This window comes from Helianthus annuus, chromosome 3, assembly GCF_002127325.2.
Source record: "Helianthus annuus cultivar XRQ/B chromosome 3, HanXRQr2.0-SUNRISE, whole genome shotgun sequence".
Lineage (NCBI taxonomy): Eukaryota > Viridiplantae > Streptophyta > Magnoliopsida > Asterales > Asteraceae > Helianthus > Helianthus annuus.
In genome coordinates this window covers 20,771,504-20,788,855 of record NC_035435.2, presented here as the reverse complement: position 1 = coordinate 20,788,855, position 17,352 = coordinate 20,771,504, and the positions used below count along the sequence as shown (strand labels likewise).

Genomic DNA, 17,352 nt, shown 5'->3' with positions numbered 1-17,352 from the left:
CTCTCTTCTCTCTCTCTTCTCTCTCTTCTCGGCGATCTAGGGTTTCATGAGATCTATCACCAGATCCGTTTGAATCTATCACCAGATCCGTTTGATGAGCAGATCAAGGGTTTCATGAGATGTTCTGGCAAGGGATCCACAGATTTGAACAAGGGATCCGTTTTATCTGGCAAGGGATCCACAGATTTGAACAAGGGATCCGTTTGATGTTCTGATAAGTTGCTTTATCTTTAATCTTGATGTAGATTTGTTAGTAGATATCTTACCATGTTCTTTTGTGATTCTTACTTTTCAGGTGAAGCGGTTGACGGATGTTCGAAGGACGAAATCTGAGGTTTACGAAGGATTTTCTCATGTGTTTTGTGATGAATCGACTCAGGTTAGGTTCTAAATGTTGATTTATCTTTAATCTTGATGTAGATTTGTTAGTAGATATCTTACCATGTTCTTTTGTGATTCTTACTTTTCAGGTGAAGCGGTTGACGGATGTTCGAAGGACGAAATCTGAGGTTTACGAAGGAGTTTCGCATGTGTTTTGTGATGAATCGGCTCAGGTTAGGTTCTAAATGTTGATTTATCTTTAATCTTGATGTAGATTTGTTAGTAGATGCGGTTATTTCAAATTAGGTTGAAAGTTTTGTGATATTTGAATTTGTATTTTTGGTGATGATAGTTAGATTAATTTCAGATATGACATAGTGAAAGGATAAATTGTTTTTGTAGTTTTGATTTTACTTTGTTCTGTTATATTTTGATCTTTTCCTTCATTTTTGGGACTGATAAGTGTCATGGTTGTGTGATAATTATGATATTTAGGTCATTTAGATATGGAATAGTGAAAAGATAGATTGTTATGTATTTTCGATTTTAGTTTGTTCTGTGGGATGCTCGATGAGCAGATCTAGGGTTTCATGAGATGTATCACAAGCTTTATCTGGCAAGGGATCCACAGATTTGAACAAGGGATCCGTTTGATGTTCTGATAAGTTGCAATGAGTGTTATATATCTTACCATGTTCTTTTGTGATTCTTATCTTTAATCTTGATGTAGATTTGTTAGTAGATGCGGTTATTTCAAATTAGGTTGAAAGTTTTGTGATATTTGAATTTGTATTTTTGGTGATGATAGTTAGATTAATTTCAGATATGACATAGTGAAAGGATAAATTGTTTTTGTAGTTTTGATTTTACTTTGTTATGTTATATTTTGATCTTTTCCTTCATTTTTGGGACTGATAAGTGTCATGGTTGTGTGATAATTATGATATTTAGGTCATTTAGATATGGAATTGTGAAAAGATAGATTGTTATGTATTTTTGATTTTAGTTTGTTCTGTGGGATGCTCGATGAGCAGATCTAGGGTTTCATGAGATGTATCACAAGCTTTATCTGGCAAGGGATCCACAGATTTGAACAAGGGATCCGTTTGATGTTCTGATAAGTTGCAATGAGTGTTATATATCTTACCATGTTCTTTTGTGATTCTTACTTTTCAGGTGAAGCGGTTGACGGATGTTCGAAGGACGAAATCTGAGGTTTACGAAGGATTTTCGCATGTGTTTTGTGATGAATCGACTCAGGTATGTCACTCGCAACTCGCAAGGAAACCTTTTTTTAGGATCTGAATTTAATTAGTTATACCTTTGGTTAACGACTGTCACGATCACTATTATTACAGAACAAGCTCACTCCGATCTTCTGGCTGCCGGAGAAAGTGTATCTGCTTGGAGAGTCTCGGAATTGGCTTTGGCGACGTTGAACGCTGCTTCATTCGAATCGATGGGGGCTTCATATGCAGAATGTTCCCTCACTTAGTGGTCTCATGCTCACTCAAGCAGAGGTAAAGTAAAGTTTATCATCATTCATCAATTTTCTTTTCTTTTTTGTTTATAATAAAGGTTTTTATATTTGCAACTTGACAAAATGTGATTTATATTAAATTTATTTTAAGTTAATAGTGTACTGGTTATAACTAATATCAAATCTTTACTAATACTTGATTTCTTTTTATGATGGTTGACTTTGCGAGAACTAACGGAGCATTAGTGTCAAGAATGGGCTGAGATTCGAATTCAGTCGGTTTTTCGCTCTTTTTTGGTAATTTCTAAGCCTTGAATATTAATTTTTAACATGCTATGCTACTGAGAGAATATAAACTTGACTATATTCTCTGTTTTTTGATGTGTTTTGTTATTTTTATGCTTTTTGTTTTTTAACTGATCTTAACCCATTTGACTTATGCTACAGACAAAAAGGGATCAAGATCGGGACCGTCCATTTGACTTCACACGGATCACCATATGCTTTCTCTCTCAATGCTCACACATCTGACAAAAAGGGATGCCAAAAGCAGGGAAGTACAATCTACAGGAAAAAGCAACACTTTACTTTTGTGTGAAAGACAGCTTGCTTGCTGCAGTCTCTATAATATATCAACACTCTTCCATACACTGTTTGAAAGACAGCACTGCTTCCTTCAGTCTCTATAAATAATCCAGAGATATCTACACTCTACTCACACTTTACAAACTCTCAACTACACTCAACTGAAATTGTAAGTTTATCTCAGTTGAATAATCCTACTTTCAAAACATCAACTTAACAACTTCTATTTACTTCGATTTCAGAATATATTAACTCTTTGCATTCGGATCTTGCGTTGTTTCTCGGCTCTCACATCAAGGTTTTAAAATTTTTGTCGGCTTTTCACATCTCCCTCTTGCATTGTTGTAAGTTCTTTCAAATATGACATAGTGAAAGGATAAATTGTTTTTGTAGTTTTGATTTTACTTTGTTCTGTTATATTTTGATCTTTTCCTTCATTTTTGGGACTGATATGTGTCATGGTTTTGTGATAATTATGATATTTAGGTCATTTTTGGGGATGATAAGTGTTGTAGTTCAATGAAAATTATGATAGTTAGGTCAATTTTAGATATGGAATAGTGAAAAGATAGATTGTTATGTACTTTTTATTTTAGTTTGTTCTGTGGGATGTTTTGATATATTTTTTCATTTTTCGGGATAGTGAAAGGATAAATTGTTTTTGTAGTTTTGATTTTACTTTGTTCTGTTATATTTTGATCTTTTCCTTCATTTTTGGGACTGATATGTGTCATGGTTTTGTGATAATTATGATATTTAGGTCATTTTTGGGGATGATAAGTGTTGTAGTTCAATGAAAATTATGATAGTTAGGTCAATTTTAGATATGGAATAGTGAAAAGATAGATTGTTATGTACTTTTTATTTTAGTTTGTTCTGTGGGATGTTTTGATATATTTTTTCATTTTTCGGGATAGTGAAAGGATAAATTGTTTTTGTAGTTTTGATTTTACTTTGTTCTGTTATATTTTGATCTTTTCCTTCATTTTTGGGACTGATATGTGTCATGGTTTTGTGATAATTATGATATTTAGGTCATTTTTGGGGATGATAAGTGTTGTAGTTCAATGAAAATTATGATAGTTAGGTCAATTTTAGATATGGAATAGTGAAAAGATAAATTGTTATGTACTTTTTATTTTAGTTTGTTCTGTGGGATGTTTTGATATATTTTTTCATTTTTCGGGATAGTGAAAGGATAAATTGTTTTTGTAGTTTTGATTTTACTTTGTTCTGTTATATTTTGATCTTTTCCTTCATTTTTGGGACTGATATGTGTCATGGTTTTGTGATAATTATGATATTTAGGTTCATTTACTTTGTTCTGTTATATTTTGATCTTTTCCTTCATCATTATAGGAATTTTTTTTAAAACAGTACTGTATTCAAAACAAAATAAAACGCCGTATTCACAAAACAATACTGTATTCACAAAGCTGTATTCAAAACAATACTGTATTCAAAACAATACTGTATTCAAAACAATACTGTATTCAAAACAATACTGTATTTAAAACAATACTGTATTCACAAAGCTGATTGTTATAGTTATTATGTGTATGTGTAAATTATAGTAAATTGTTTTTGTAGTTTTGATTTTACTTTGTTCTGTTATATTTTGATCTTTTCCTTCATTTTTGGGACTGATATGTGTCATGGTTTTGTGATAATTATGATCTTTTCATTCATTTACTTTGTTCTGTTATATTTTGAACTTTTCTTTCATCATTACAGGAATTTTTTTTAAAACAATACTGTATTCAAAACAAAATAAAACGCCGTATTCACAAAACAATACTGTATTCACAAAGCTGTATTCAAAACAATACTGTATTCAAAACAATACTGTGTTCAAAACAATACTGTATTCAAAACAATACTGTATTTAAAACAATACTGTATTCACAAAGCTGATTGTTATAGTAATTATGTGTATTTTTCAGTTTACAAATCACTCCAAACACATATCAATTGAGAGGTATGGGCGGTGGTTATCCAATTCCCGTTGAATCACTAGGATCAACAAACCATTTAAACCTTCCTGATTCAAACCCTCTAACTTCAAACCCACCTCCGGTGTCAACCCCACCTCCGGTTTTAACCCCACCTTCGGTTTCAACCCCACCTCCATTGGCAAACCCTGAATATGATGATCCATTTGGTTGGACGGATGAAGAGTTGAATTGGGCGTATGACTATACCTTCGCTCAACTACAATTTGGTGGACTACAAATTGAGGGGTGCCATCGTCCGGTGCCAAACACTCCTATACTTCCTATGCATCCTCCACCTTCAAACCCCCCCTTATGTGGAAAACTACAGTCAAACACAAGAACTACCGACCTGGGCTGAAGGGTACGAAACTGACCCTGGGGCGGTTTACGAACCACCATTGGATGAAAAAATGGTTTGGGAACCTTAGAACAACTTTTATGATGACTGTAGTTTTTTTTTCTCGAATTAGTTTGAATCTTAATTATGTAACTTTTAATTATGTATTAGTTTAAATTTAAATTTGTTGCTGTTTAATTTTAATCATGTTTTAGTTTAAATTTTATTTCTGGAGTTTTTATTTTTTTAGTTAACTAATATTGAACACTTAATAGGATATGTCTGATCATTTTTCCGTTGAAGAATTTTCATCATTGACAAATGATAGAGCATGGTATAATATAATCTTTGTTAAGGTGGAGTTTATTTGGCATGACGTCGATGGAAAGAGATTAGTGGTTATATTTCTTGATCAACACGTAAGAACATTATTTTAATTTACTTTGTGTTATATAAGCGTTTTTCTACCACTAAACTTCTTTTCATTTTAGAGACAAAAAATTGTTGCGTTCGTCCCACAAAATTTGATACACAAATATAATGACGCGTCATTGATGGGTGGTTTTTTTTCGTTGAATCATTTCCAAATTGAGAATCTCAACTATCTTGAGTGCCCAAAGTACCAGAATTACGTGTTAGTTTGGTCCGAGAAGAAAATTGTCATCAACGAATATACAAAGCTTTCTTCACTTATGCTTACGATTCCAAGGGGTGCTTCTTTATATCCATTGGTCCCTTCCATTATAGAATTGAAGCATGACAGGAGACCTCAAATGGATATTGTTGGTACATATTAATTCTCTATCTATAATTTTTATTAAATATATAAAACTTTATATATGGTCTATACGATTTAACTGATTTGGTTTTAGATGTGGTTGGGAGAATAATAGAAGGCAAACGTGATCGATGTTGTTTTGAACTTTCTCTTCAAGATAAGACGTACGTTATTATTTATTATTAACATATTACAAACATAATATTTACGTTATATGTAAGAAAATATTATTATTAGAAGAACTTTAACCCAAAATCGTAATATACAGTGGTCACACAATACAATTGTTTTTGTCTGCCCTGAAGCCTTCCGATGTTATACGTTCCATTCGAGCCGTGCAACAAAGGTCCATCATATATGTATCACGTCTCAAGTTGGTTCATCTACCAGATAGTATGTTATGCTTTACACATGAACATTCTAATAATTAGTTAGATCTAATGGCTCATGTAGTTTAATAAAAGTTATATTTTATTTGTTATTTCAGTTAATATTTTGAAGTCTACGGAGTTGAGTACGATTACGTACGAACCGGATATGGTCGAGGCACGGGATATGTAAATTATGGATCGTTATCCAATTTGTGTTTAAGTTAGAAACATTTGGTGTTGTTATTTGTTTAGTTGTTGAATATTAAAGTCTCTCTTGGTGTTTCGTGTTTTGCTTTTTGTTTCCCTCATATTGATGTAATTGTAGAAGTATTTATAATCTATCACCAAGGTATAATCTTCTTAGATTGGACAACTAAATAATCATTATCTGTATTAAACGAAGGTATAACCATGGCTGACCTTCCTACTCATACAATCGTGTTTGAGATATTAACGAGGCTGCCAGCAAAGGATGTAGGTCGTTCTAAGAGTGTATGTAAGCAATGGTATGCGTTATTGTCAACACAAGATTTCGTAAAGATACATTGTTCTCGCTCAGTAGTTTCATCTAACCAGAGAGTTCTACTAATTGACGACCTAACGTGTTCTGTTCGTCCAATCATCTCTAATAACAATGACTATGGTCCAAGCTCAACAGTTACATTTCCATTCCATCACCAAAATAATGATGTCTCAATACTTTCACATTTGAACGGATTGTTGTGTGTTTGCTTGAATCATACATACGAGCTGCTTCTTTGGAATCCAACAACTACTGCTTTCAAGCGTTTGTCAACCCCTGATTCTCATGGATTCTATATAAATAACCTTGATGCCATTGGTTTGTACGTTGACGCTGACGATGATTACAAGGTCTTGCATATAAAGCGTAGGAGTGGTGTACTTGGTGTCTATGTTTATTCTAGGGAAGTAGACTCTTGGAGAAATATTCCTTTTATAACAAGACAAGAGTACCTAAGCCCTCATTTCAATTGGTCAGCCGGCACATTTTGTGGTGGTACTCTATATTTCACTGTTTGCGAATGTTGGATTGGAGGTACGAATGTGGTGATTTGTTTTGATGTTAATTCGGAGCAGTTCAAGGAGATAAGCTTTCCACCCGTTCCTTCTAATGGAATGGTTCAAGGTGTTTTAGTTAATGTAAAAAATGTGCTTCACATGTTTGCTAGCACTGGCATGTTTGAGATGACAATTGACCTATGGACACTACAAGGGGATTACTGGATTAAGGTCTTATCATGTCCTCCGATCCCCCCGATATCATTGTCATTGTGGTGCGATATAACACATTATGTGACAAATGGTAATTGGTTTGTGATGACTAAATTAGGGAAGTTGTTTACAATTGAAATGGATATGAAGCCCTTCGAATGTTTTTATCCCGTTTCTTGGTTTCGAGGTTTTAAGGGTGCGGTGTTTGTGCAGACCATTGTTTCACCAAGTATTTAGATTGGCTTTCACTTAATGTTATCATTATGTATGTCAATGTTTTAAGGATTTGTGTTTTTTTTTCTGTAAGTCATGATATTCCGTTTAAGTCATGTATTTTAATGTTATCATTATGTATTTCAATGTTATCCTTCGGTTTGTTTTTCTCTAAGTTATGTGTTGGAATGTTGTTATGATTTGAGAATTTCATCATCTATGATAACTCTCTTTTATTTAATTTGCAAGGTATTTGTCATTTTTTCAATTTACAATGACTAATGGACTCTCAAACCCTCGAAATCATGCTTCTAGCTCGAGTGCATCTACTAAAGCTGAAAAACGAAAAGAGTATCAAAAAAGATACTATGCTGCACGCAAAGAAAATAACAAAGTATCTAAATTTGGGAGTGGTGATGCCCCCCAAAGTGCTTCATCAATATCTTTAATGAATAATAGGTCAACAGAAAGGACACCGTTAAGAAGTTTACAAACTAATATTACTCAATTTCTACAAACAACAAATGAGAACGCCTCAAGTGTTTCTACTACAAAATGCAAGGAGTACAATGAAGGATGTTCTAATACACCAAACGATAATGGAATGCGTATTTCAAATGGCAGTCAAGTCAACCAAACCCCGATAGATGATGTAATTGACGTAGTCAGGCATAGAACATCACGAGGTTTCTATTTATTTAACAAAGATTTCTTTTTCGAACTTGACATCTTTTACAACCTTCATTACTTAATACACCAATTTTTTTAGGTATTCAAATTCATCCGCGTACTTTATTACCCCAATTTGCTGAAGTAGTTGATCAACCTTCCCTCCAACATGGGAGCGTAGAAGATGATCCTTATAATTTTGTTTACAATGGTGTACCTGGAGAGCATCGTGTTTTAAATGAACGAGGCGCATGTCCTAATTGTGGAGCAAAACGATTTCAATTTGAATTTGATACCTTTTGTTGTATGAGTGGGAAAACCGTGTTAGCAAACTTAGAAATTCCAGAGGAATTGTACCGACTTTTCACGTCTCAAGATGAAATTGGAGATTTGTTTAGGCAAAACATCCGTGCTTATAACACCAATTTTTCTTTTGCCTCAATGGGTGTGACATTGGATGATACATTGAACAATATGAGAGACGGCGTATATACTTTTCGTGCACATAAAGGAATATATCACATAATCGACCAATTAGTTCCGAGGGATGGGACTCCTAGGTACTTGCAGTTGTATTTTTACGATCCTGATACTGAGTTAGATCACAGACTCCGATGGCCAAATCTTGATCGGCGTATTACTCAGATTTTAACACGCGTTCTTTCTACAAACCCATATGTCGATACATTTAGAAGACTTGCGGAACTAGGACCTCTGGACAACTATAGAGTCACTTTGAATACTTCGGTTGAACTTGACCAAAGGGTGTACAACCGACCAACGACATCGGAGGTATATATAATATATTATATTAATTGCAATTATTTAATATAATTGCTTATTTTACTTACTTATAGTTCACAATTATATAGGTTGCTGGTATTTGGGTTGAAGGTAATGACAATATCACTTCGTATAAACGAAGTATTGTAGTGTACGGTAGGTCTGAATATAGACAAACTATTCAGCCGTACTTCAGTTGTTACGATCCATTGTCGTATCCTTTATTTTTTCCTAATGGTGAGTCGGGTTGGCATGCTAACATACCACGTCAAGGAGTATCAATCAATGAGGTTCGCAACAATGACAACATCGAAGGAGAAATGGAAGGTACCAACAATTTGTTATCCTTTTTAAGTGAAGATCATAAAAATAGCGTAATGCGTTTTATTTTTATTAACTGTTTGTTTTTAATACATCTTCATCGTTCAGAGGCTAACACACGAAGTGGTAGAACAACCGTGGCTATGCGAGAGTACTACTGTTACAAGTTCCAGATTCGATCTACCGATAATGTGCTTTTGTTCGGTGGTAGGCTGCTACAGCAGTTTGTGGTTGATGTTTACATCAAAATTGAGACGTCACGCTTAGAATTTTGTGAGAGAAACCAGGAAAAAATTCGAGCCGAATTGTACCAAGGTATTGTGGATTGCGTCAATACTGGCGAGGTTCATGCAAACAGAGTCGGGAAAAGAATTGTGTTGCCTGCATCTTTTATCGGGGGGCCTCGCGACATGCGACGTCGGTTTCTAGATGCGATGACGTTAGTTCAAGACGACGGCAAGCCTGATGTATTCCTTACAATGACATGTAATCCTAAGTGGCCTGAGATATGTGATAACTTACATGTTGGTCAAACTGCTACAGATCGTCCAGACCTTGTTTCAAGAGTGTTCCGGGCTAAATTAGAAGATCTTAAGGATCAACTCTTCAAGAAACATGTCCTCGGGGAAGTTAAGTCATACGTCTATGTCATTGAATTTCAAAAGCGGGGTTTGCCGCACGCACATTTTCTCCTAATCATGTACCCGCAACACAAGATCAATAACGCGGACCATTATGATAAGGTTGTGTGTGCTGAAATTCCTAACAAACTAACACATCCCAGATTGCATGAGATGGTTGTCAAGCACATGATTCACGGTCCTTGTGGCAATTTACGATCAAGCAGTCCTTGTATGCAGGGTGATCCTAAAATTTGTCGTTTTCACTATCCTAGACAATTTAACGAACAGACGACACAAGGAGAAGATTCGTATCCGTTGTATCGAAGGAGAGACACCGGGATAGAAGTGGACCTACGAGGACAAACACTTGATAATAGATGGGTGGTCCCATATAACCCAAGGCTTTTGATGATGTTTAACTGCCACATGAATGTTGAAGTTTGCTCAAGTATAAAATCTGTGAAATATCTTTTCAAATATGTTTATAAAGGACATGACAAACAGGTTATTCAAGTCGATCAAAGTGAGCCAGGGGTTGTTATTAATGAGATAAAAAGATTTCAAGATGCACGCTACATATCGCCCCAGAGGCTATGTGGCGAATTTTTTCCTTCTCTCTTTCTCAAATCTTTCCTGCTGTTCTAGCCTTACAACTTCATCTCCCAAATAATCAGATGGTTAGATTTAGAGATGATGACTTGATGCCTAATATTGTTGATAGGGAAAGGGATAAGAGAACCATGCTAACATCATTTTTTGATCAGAATAGAAACGATGAAACAGCAAGGGTACATTTGTATAAAGATTTTCCAAAACACTATACTTGGAATGGAAGCACACGCCGTTGGAGTCGTCGTTTCGGTAAAAAACAAAGAGGTCGTATCGTTTCCGCTAATCCAGCCGAAGGAGAAAGGTACTACTTACGCCTACTTTTGTCAAATGTCAGAGGGCCTACTTCTTTCGAACATCTTTGCACAGTTAATGGTCAACGGTGTGCGACATTTCGGAAAGCAGCTCTTGAGTTAGGCTTAATAGAAGACGATGAATATCTATCACAATGTCTCGAAGAAGCCTCTACGTTTCAGTTTCCCAATGCTCTTAGAAGGTTATTTGCGACCATAATGATTTTTTGCCAACCTGGAGATATTCGAAAGTTATGGAATGACCACTTTGATTCACTATCTGAAGATCATCGGTTACACTGTCAAAGTATAGAACGAGTTCAAAATATGGTTCTTACCGAAATAAGTGTCTTGGTACAATCCATGGGTAAAAATTTCAATGAATTCGACCTTCCTAAGATAACTGACGATGTTAACTTACAAGATGCAGGTTATCGTGAGTTACAAGAAGAGTATGGGATTGTTTTGGAACCTGAACACTTGAGTGCCAAACATTCACTTAATCCGGACCAAAAAAATGTGTTTGATGAGATCATGATGCATGTTGATAATGATCTTCCAGGCGTGTTCTTTATTGATGGTCCAGGTGGAACTGGAAAAACATTTTTGTACATTGCCTTGCTTGCTGAAATTCGGTCACGTGGTCTTATTGCTCTCGCAACAGCTTCATCAGGTGCAGCGGCTAATAATATGCCAGGAGGTAGAACGGCTCACTCGAGATTCAAGATTCCTCTTAATCTTGAAAATAATTCAATGTGCAATATTAAAAAACAGAGTGGGGCCGCTAAACTGATTCGCTCTGCCAAAATAATCATATGGGATGAAGCGTCGATGGCTAAACGACAAGCGATAGAGGCAGTCGATCGTACATTCCAAGACATTATAGGTGTTAGTCTCCCATTTGGTGGAAAGATAATGGTTATGGGAGGTGACTTCAGACAGGTGTTGCCGGTTATCAAACGTGGCACTCGAGCACAGATTGTAGACTCCAGCGTACGAATGTCACCTCTTTGGTCTTTGACTAAGAAGATGCGGTTGACCATAAATATGAGAGCACTGAAAGATCCATGGTTTTCTAAATTTCTTTTAAGAGTCGGCGATGGAACTGAAGAACCAATCGAAGGAAACTATATCCGCATACCCGATGACATGACAATTCAGTGCAACAACAGAGAAAACGCTATAAAAGAATTGATCCATGCCATCTTTCCATCAATTGAAGATAATGTATATTCTTCAGATTATATAATCTCTAGCGCAATATTGTCCACTAAAAATGATAGTGTTGACGAGATTAATAATCAAATGATTGAAATTTTTCAAGGGGAGGAAAAAGTTTATTACAGTTTTGATGAAGCTGAAGACGATCAGCGCAACTTCTATCCGGTCGAGTTCTTAAATTCGCTAAATGTTAGTGGTTTGCCGCCTCATAAGCTTCATTTAAAAATTGGATGCCCAATAATATTGTTACGTAATATCGATCCATCACATGGCCTGTGTAATGGCACGCGGTTGATATGTAAGGGTTTCATGCGAAATGTTATTGATGCGGAAATTGCAGTCGGTCAACATGCCGGAAAAAGAGTTTTTTTGCCAAGAATCCCTCTAACCCTTTCTGAAGATGACATGTTCCCATTTAAGCTGAAAAGAAAACAATTTCCAATTCGACTTAGCTTTTCCATGACGATTAATAAAGCTCAAGGTCAAACAATTCCGAACGTTGGTATTTATCTACCGAATTCTGTATTTTCACATGGACAACTTTATGTCGCGTTATCAAGAGGGATTTCAAGACAAAGTACGAAGGTGTTGGTACATCTCGCCAAAGAATTCAAACAACGCGGAGTTTACACATCAAATGTTGTCTACCAGGAAGTGTTGCGTGATTAATTAATCGCATCCGTATCAAAACGAAGGTAAGTTAGTAGATTATGTGCCTTATTTGCTTCCTGAAATTACTTTTTAATTACTATTTTAAAGCACCTGTAAGCGTGTAACATTTTGTTATGTGTCGAAATCTGGTACAGGAGAGGAGAAGATACAAGAAAGTCATAAGCGAACGGATGTATTGGTAAAACAGGAAGAGATACAAGAGACTCCCCGCATTTTGTTTTTATTGTTTTGTCTAGCTACTTGACTGTTTTGAACTCTTCTTGTTTTTAATTACATCTACTTCCTTGTTTTGTACTATTCTTGTAGAAGATCACGAATAAGAAAACTAACTTAAGTACTATACGATATATCACGAGACGACGGATAAACTAACGGTAAACGAGTATCCTATTGTAAATCGCCACTCCCGCCGCATCGCGCGGGTAAGTGACTAGTATAAATATATATATATATTGCAACGATTTTAATTTTTAACACTCAGGAAGGCATACCGGACTATTTAGTAACTTTTCTGTATCTTGCTAGTATGTTAACAAATACATGTAAGTATAACACAGATATCAGAAAGCAGTTAAGTAATTCCACACAGTCATCAAGCCCTTTAATTATCATTAATAAATTGTACGGATTACATGAAATTTTGAGGGTTGTCACAAGTGTCGTCAGTGCACTTCTTGTGGGAGACTTGGTCATTTGGCAAATGCTTGTCGAACTACCCCGAACCAAGGTGTTCCAAACCAACTTCAAGCAAATCCTTCTCAAGCTCGTTTTCCACCAGGTTCTTACTGCAACTGTGGCAAGATGGGCTATTTCAGGAACAATTGCCCAAGACTCGTTAATGCAAATCCATCCCGTGGATGAGCATTCAACTAACTAGACACGCGCTAAAGACGATGCTACTTTGAATGATTGAACTTCATGTTTTTTTTTTCTTTTGTTATCCAAGAACCTTGAAACAATTTGGTTGGTTTATAAATAAACTATTAATCCAATTTGATGAACGAAAACAAATGTAATTACGTGTATGAATGACATAACCCTACGATACCGACACCAAGGAACCATATTCCTTGCAAATTAAACTACTCTTGTAGTGTTTTCCAATTTTTGGGGATCGCTCGCGATCTCCACGAAAATCCTAAGTACTCGTTTCTTATAAGAAACAGAGTACAAGGTACAAGTTATAACTCTTGACGAATACTCAAAATACCACTTTAAATCCTTGCTTGGATACATAAGGGTACTTTTCATAAGTCCTTAATTGGACTTATGCAATATGACAATGTGCAAGTCGATGTGACCAATCCAAATCCTTATAGCATCTTCCTATCTTTATAGTTAGATCCTTATAGATGTTTAAAGTACAAATCGAAGTCCTTAATTGGATTCCTTGTGTACTTCAATGCATATGTACAAATTGACGACAAGTTGATAACAAATTGATTACCAAGTTGACAATTATGTGATTATGTGTTTTTAGTTGATTCAAATGCTCGCTATCCAAATCCTTGTAGAATCTTCCATATCTTCATATGATAGACTCTTAGAAGGATATCCAAAAGTACTATCTTAAATCCTTAATGGGCTTTTCTATGCAAATAGTCAAGACCCTTGGGTTTTAAAGTACTATTCCGAAGTTAAAGAGACCCTTTGGTGGTCTAGTTAAAGAGATTATTCATCAATCTAGTTAAAGAGATCATGTGTTGATCTAGTTAAAGAGACCCTTTGGTGGTCTAGTTAAAGAGATTTTTCGTCAATCTAGTTGAAGAGATCATGTGTTGATCTAGTTAAAGAGACCCTTTGGTGGTCTAGTTAAAGAGATTGTTCGTCAATCTAGTTAACGAGATCATATGTTGATCTAGTTAAAGAGACCCTTTGGTGATCTAGTTAAAGAGATTGTTCGTCAATCTAGTTAAAGAGATCATGTATTGAGCTATTTAAAGAGACCCTTTGGTGGTCTAGTTAAAGAGATTGTTTGTCAATCTAGTTAAAGAGCTCATTCGTTGATCTAGTTAAAGAGACCCTTTGGTTGTCTAGTTAAAGAGATTGTTCGTCAATCTAGTTAAAGAGGTCGATCATCGATCTAGTTAAAGAGATCATGTTTTGATCTAGTTAAAGAGATCGTTCATCGATCTAGTTAAAGAGATCATGTGATGATCTAGTTGAAGAGACTCTTTGGTGGTCTATTTAAAGAGATCATTCGTTGATCTAGTTAAAGAGACCCTATGGTGGTCTAGTCACAGTCATCACACACGATTATTCGTTTGATTTTCTTCCCATACACATCATAAAATGAACTGTGTGGATTGTGCAAGGAATTACGTAATTATGGATGCATACATAATTATGGAATTCAGTGCACAGAAACCACAGCAAGTTTTGTCTATGTGTAAGAACCTATAGTGATAAGAGTAACGAAACAGGAACAATGTAATAAGGGCATGGTGGATACGCCGTTGGTACTTCCTATATATAAGTGTTCTTTATTACATTGCAAATGTGGCGGTATTCAAGTTACTAGAAGTTCTGGACCTTGACCAGCGTTGTTTTATCTTACGCTCTTCGACTCCAACTTTGAGCACACATAAGTTTCCTATGATAGTCTTCATAGGAAACATTTTTACATCTGTTGTTCAAAACTCCAAAAGTTCACACTCTCTTCGAATTCTTCTACGACAAGAATATCACTTTGACAATTACATGACGCTCTTGAGGTTCGGTACAACCATACACCAATCTATTGGAATGAAGTTTAAATCTTCGGATCTGAACTCTTTCCTATAGACAGCAGACGAGTACGATTAACAATGTTCGCTAGAAATCCAAACGTGGCCCAAAGTTTTACTCAGGGAACGGAGGATTCATTTGAAAGCAAAACAATCACATCTGTTTTCACAAGTTTCCTCTAAAATTAAATTTTGGGATGAAATTTCCTAAAGTAGGGGAGTTTGTGACATTTGTGCCTTTACGACCATTATACAATTCCGAACAGTTTCGCATCTAATGAAATCTTGAATTTCATATCTGGGATTGTACAATTACATGTGACAATTACACATTTCAATCCTTGTACGATTTCAAACTCTCAAGAAGCTTTTCTGGAAGTTTTACGTAAACTGTTATGCAAACTGAAGGGGTATGGTCCCAAAAACCTTGTGCAGGCGTATCGGACCATACCACAACCTTATCCCAAAAACATCTTGAATAAAGACCCTGCACGGCTGCACAGCAGTCCTAAGCAGAATTTCGGGAAGAAATAGTTCAAAGGAATTTGGTTTGGAAAACCTCGCGTAAAACCATGCCATTGTCCTATGCCAAGAACACCTTTAACAGAACCCTGCACGGTTGCGCAACGGTTCTAAACAAAGATTTAGAAGAAAACAATCTTCGGTGACCATGCGCGGGAGGAAGGGTAAAACTAACATTCAACTAACACCCTTGCGCGGGCTCGCGCAAGGGTACAGTTAGACTTGAAGGTAAAACCCTAAAACATCTCCACACGCCTAGAACCAAGATTTGAACAAAAGAGTTTTCTGTTATAACAGAATAGACACGTGGCAAGGGTATAAAGGTTTACAGCTGTAAATCTTCTAGAAGGTTGTCAATTCCCATCGTGCACGGCCATTCAGTTACAACTGAAAGGTGACGTGGTATAATCCTAGACGCTCATCCAAATCATGATGATGGCATCAACTTGGAAAAGGGTCTACCCAAATCCACTTTCCACGTGGCATCTCCCCAGCCGTTGATCATACTCAAGATCCGTGTGATTAAATATGACGTTTATCATCGACGGGAAAGAAAATAACTGCTTACGGAAAATGCTTTACGTTACTATCTCCGTTAATAAATTTTTCCTGCCCAAATCTGGCTATAAATAAGTCAGGCCAGGTATGATCTCACAAGTTACATTCACTTCACTTTCACTACTACTTCTTCTTCATCGAGATCTTTACTTATTCTCACACCGGAGGGTGGTCACGGAGAGAACCCCCATTCTCCCCGTGGTGAGTCTAACGGCTTCCTCTTTTGTAGAGATCATCGGAGAAGAAGCTCAGTTAAACCTCCGAATCGAGCGAGAGGACTGCCCATTTTATGCAGAAACCTGACCCGTGATCCGACTGATTCCGGTCATTTGGATCACTGTTACTTCACAAACGTAATTAGTTTAACAGAACGTACACTCTGAAACAGTGATATAAGCCAAACATACGCTAAATACCCTAACATAATTTAGAAATAAGTTTTGGAGGGTTGGTATGTCAAAAACAAGTTTATTCGATCACAGGGACTATTTACGACAAACTACAAAAGTCTGCCAATTTTCATAGAAACGCACTCTCTGGAAAAAGAACACAAGTTAAACATACCCTAAATACCCTTAACATAACTTATAAATAAGTTTTGGAGGGTTCGGTATGTCAAAATCATGTTTATTCGATCACATGGACTAAAAGCGTCAAAACTGCGAAAGCATGCCAATTCGCGTATATTCTGCACTCAGACCATATACGCACATTCAAAAAGTTTTTTAATCATTAAAATACTGTATTTAGTGATGTGAATGCAAAAATAGCAATCGTTACGCAATTTGGATCGTTTTCGCGTATGTTTGGTCATGGGGCGCGAGAGCTGGGGCAGGCAGATTGTTTCAATTCAGCAATAGCCTTGGTTTTCATTCATGGTTTTTCCTTCTTGTGGGCCGCTTGTGTGATCATCAAGGCTTCAATTCCTAGCCAAACACTTGCTGTGATCTTGTGAAGCCCTGGGCAATACACAAACCACTTGTCATGATCTTGTGCACTTCAAACGACTATAAATACCCCTCCCATTTCATTCACAACTTGCT

At 36.1% G+C, this 17,352-nt stretch overlaps 4 protein-coding genes across 4 annotated transcripts; all 4 read left to right on the top strand.

Annotated features, from left to right (window-relative positions):
* The first annotated feature begins 4,989 nt into the window (after nucleotides 1-4,989).
* LOC110928745 lies at nucleotides 4,990-6,171 on the top strand. Its single transcript, XM_035987448.1, has 4 exons — nucleotides 4,990-5,136; nucleotides 5,209-5,503; nucleotides 5,590-5,659; nucleotides 5,764-6,171. The coding sequence occupies exons 1-4, from the start codon at nucleotides 4,996-4,998 to the stop codon at nucleotides 5,924-5,926; spliced, it is 669 nt and encodes a 222-aa protein (XP_035843341.1). The 5' UTR covers nucleotides 4,990-4,995; the 3' UTR covers nucleotides 5,927-6,171.
* Nucleotides 6,172-6,277: 106 nt separating this feature from the next.
* Nucleotides 6,278-7,336, top strand: LOC110931299 (F-box/kelch-repeat protein At3g17530). The gene has a single exon (XM_022174698.1). It carries the CDS (start codon nucleotides 6,278-6,280, stop codon nucleotides 7,334-7,336), a length of 1,059 nt encoding a protein of 352 aa, XP_022030390.1.
* Nucleotides 7,337-7,586: 250 nt separating this feature from the next.
* LOC110931300 lies at nucleotides 7,587-10,353 on the top strand. Its single transcript, XM_022174699.1, has 4 exons — nucleotides 7,587-7,998; nucleotides 8,082-8,773; nucleotides 8,854-9,091; nucleotides 9,194-10,353. Exons 1-4 carry the CDS (start codon nucleotides 7,587-7,589, stop codon nucleotides 10,351-10,353), a joined length of 2,502 nt encoding a protein of 833 aa, XP_022030391.1.
* Nucleotides 10,354-10,382: 29 nt separating this feature from the next.
* On the top strand, nucleotides 10,383-12,219 carry LOC110931301. The gene is made up of 2 exons (XM_022174700.1): nucleotides 10,383-12,020; nucleotides 12,172-12,219. The coding sequence occupies exons 1-2, from the start codon at nucleotides 10,383-10,385 to the stop codon at nucleotides 12,217-12,219; spliced, it is 1,686 nt and encodes a 561-aa protein (XP_022030392.1).
* Nucleotides 12,220-17,352: the final 5,133 nt, after the last annotated feature.

Excerpts from the sequence above, each read along its gene's own strand:
- LOC110928745 (XM_035987448.1), top strand. The coding sequence starts at position 4,996 with ATGTCTGATCATTTTTCCGTTGAAGAATTTTCATCATTGACAAATGAT. Across the intron at positions 5,137-5,208 it reads TTATATTTCTTGATCAACAC|AGACAAAAAATTGTTGCGTT; the intron begins GTAAGAACATTA and ends TTTTCATTTTAG. Across the intron at positions 5,504-5,589 it reads ACCTCAAATGGATATTGTTG|ATGTGGTTGGGAGAATAATA; the intron begins GTACATATTAAT and ends ATTTGGTTTTAG.
- LOC110931299 (XM_022174698.1), top strand. The coding sequence starts at position 6,278 with ATGGCTGACCTTCCTACTCATACAATCGTGTTTGAGATATTAACGAGG.
- LOC110931300 (XM_022174699.1), top strand. The coding sequence starts at position 7,587 with ATGACTAATGGACTCTCAAACCCTCGAAATCATGCTTCTAGCTCGAGT. Across the intron at positions 8,774-8,853 it reads ACCGACCAACGACATCGGAG|GTTGCTGGTATTTGGGTTGA; the intron begins GTATATATAATA and ends ACAATTATATAG. Across the intron at positions 9,092-9,193 it reads CATCGAAGGAGAAATGGAAG|AGGCTAACACACGAAGTGGT; the intron begins GTACCAACAATT and ends TTCATCGTTCAG.
- LOC110931301 (XM_022174700.1), top strand. The coding sequence starts at position 10,383 with ATGGTTAGATTTAGAGATGATGACTTGATGCCTAATATTGTTGATAGG. Across the intron at positions 12,021-12,171 it reads AGTTCTTAAATTCGCTAAAT|TCGGTCAACATGCCGGAAAA; the intron begins GTTAGTGGTTTG and ends CGGAAATTGCAG.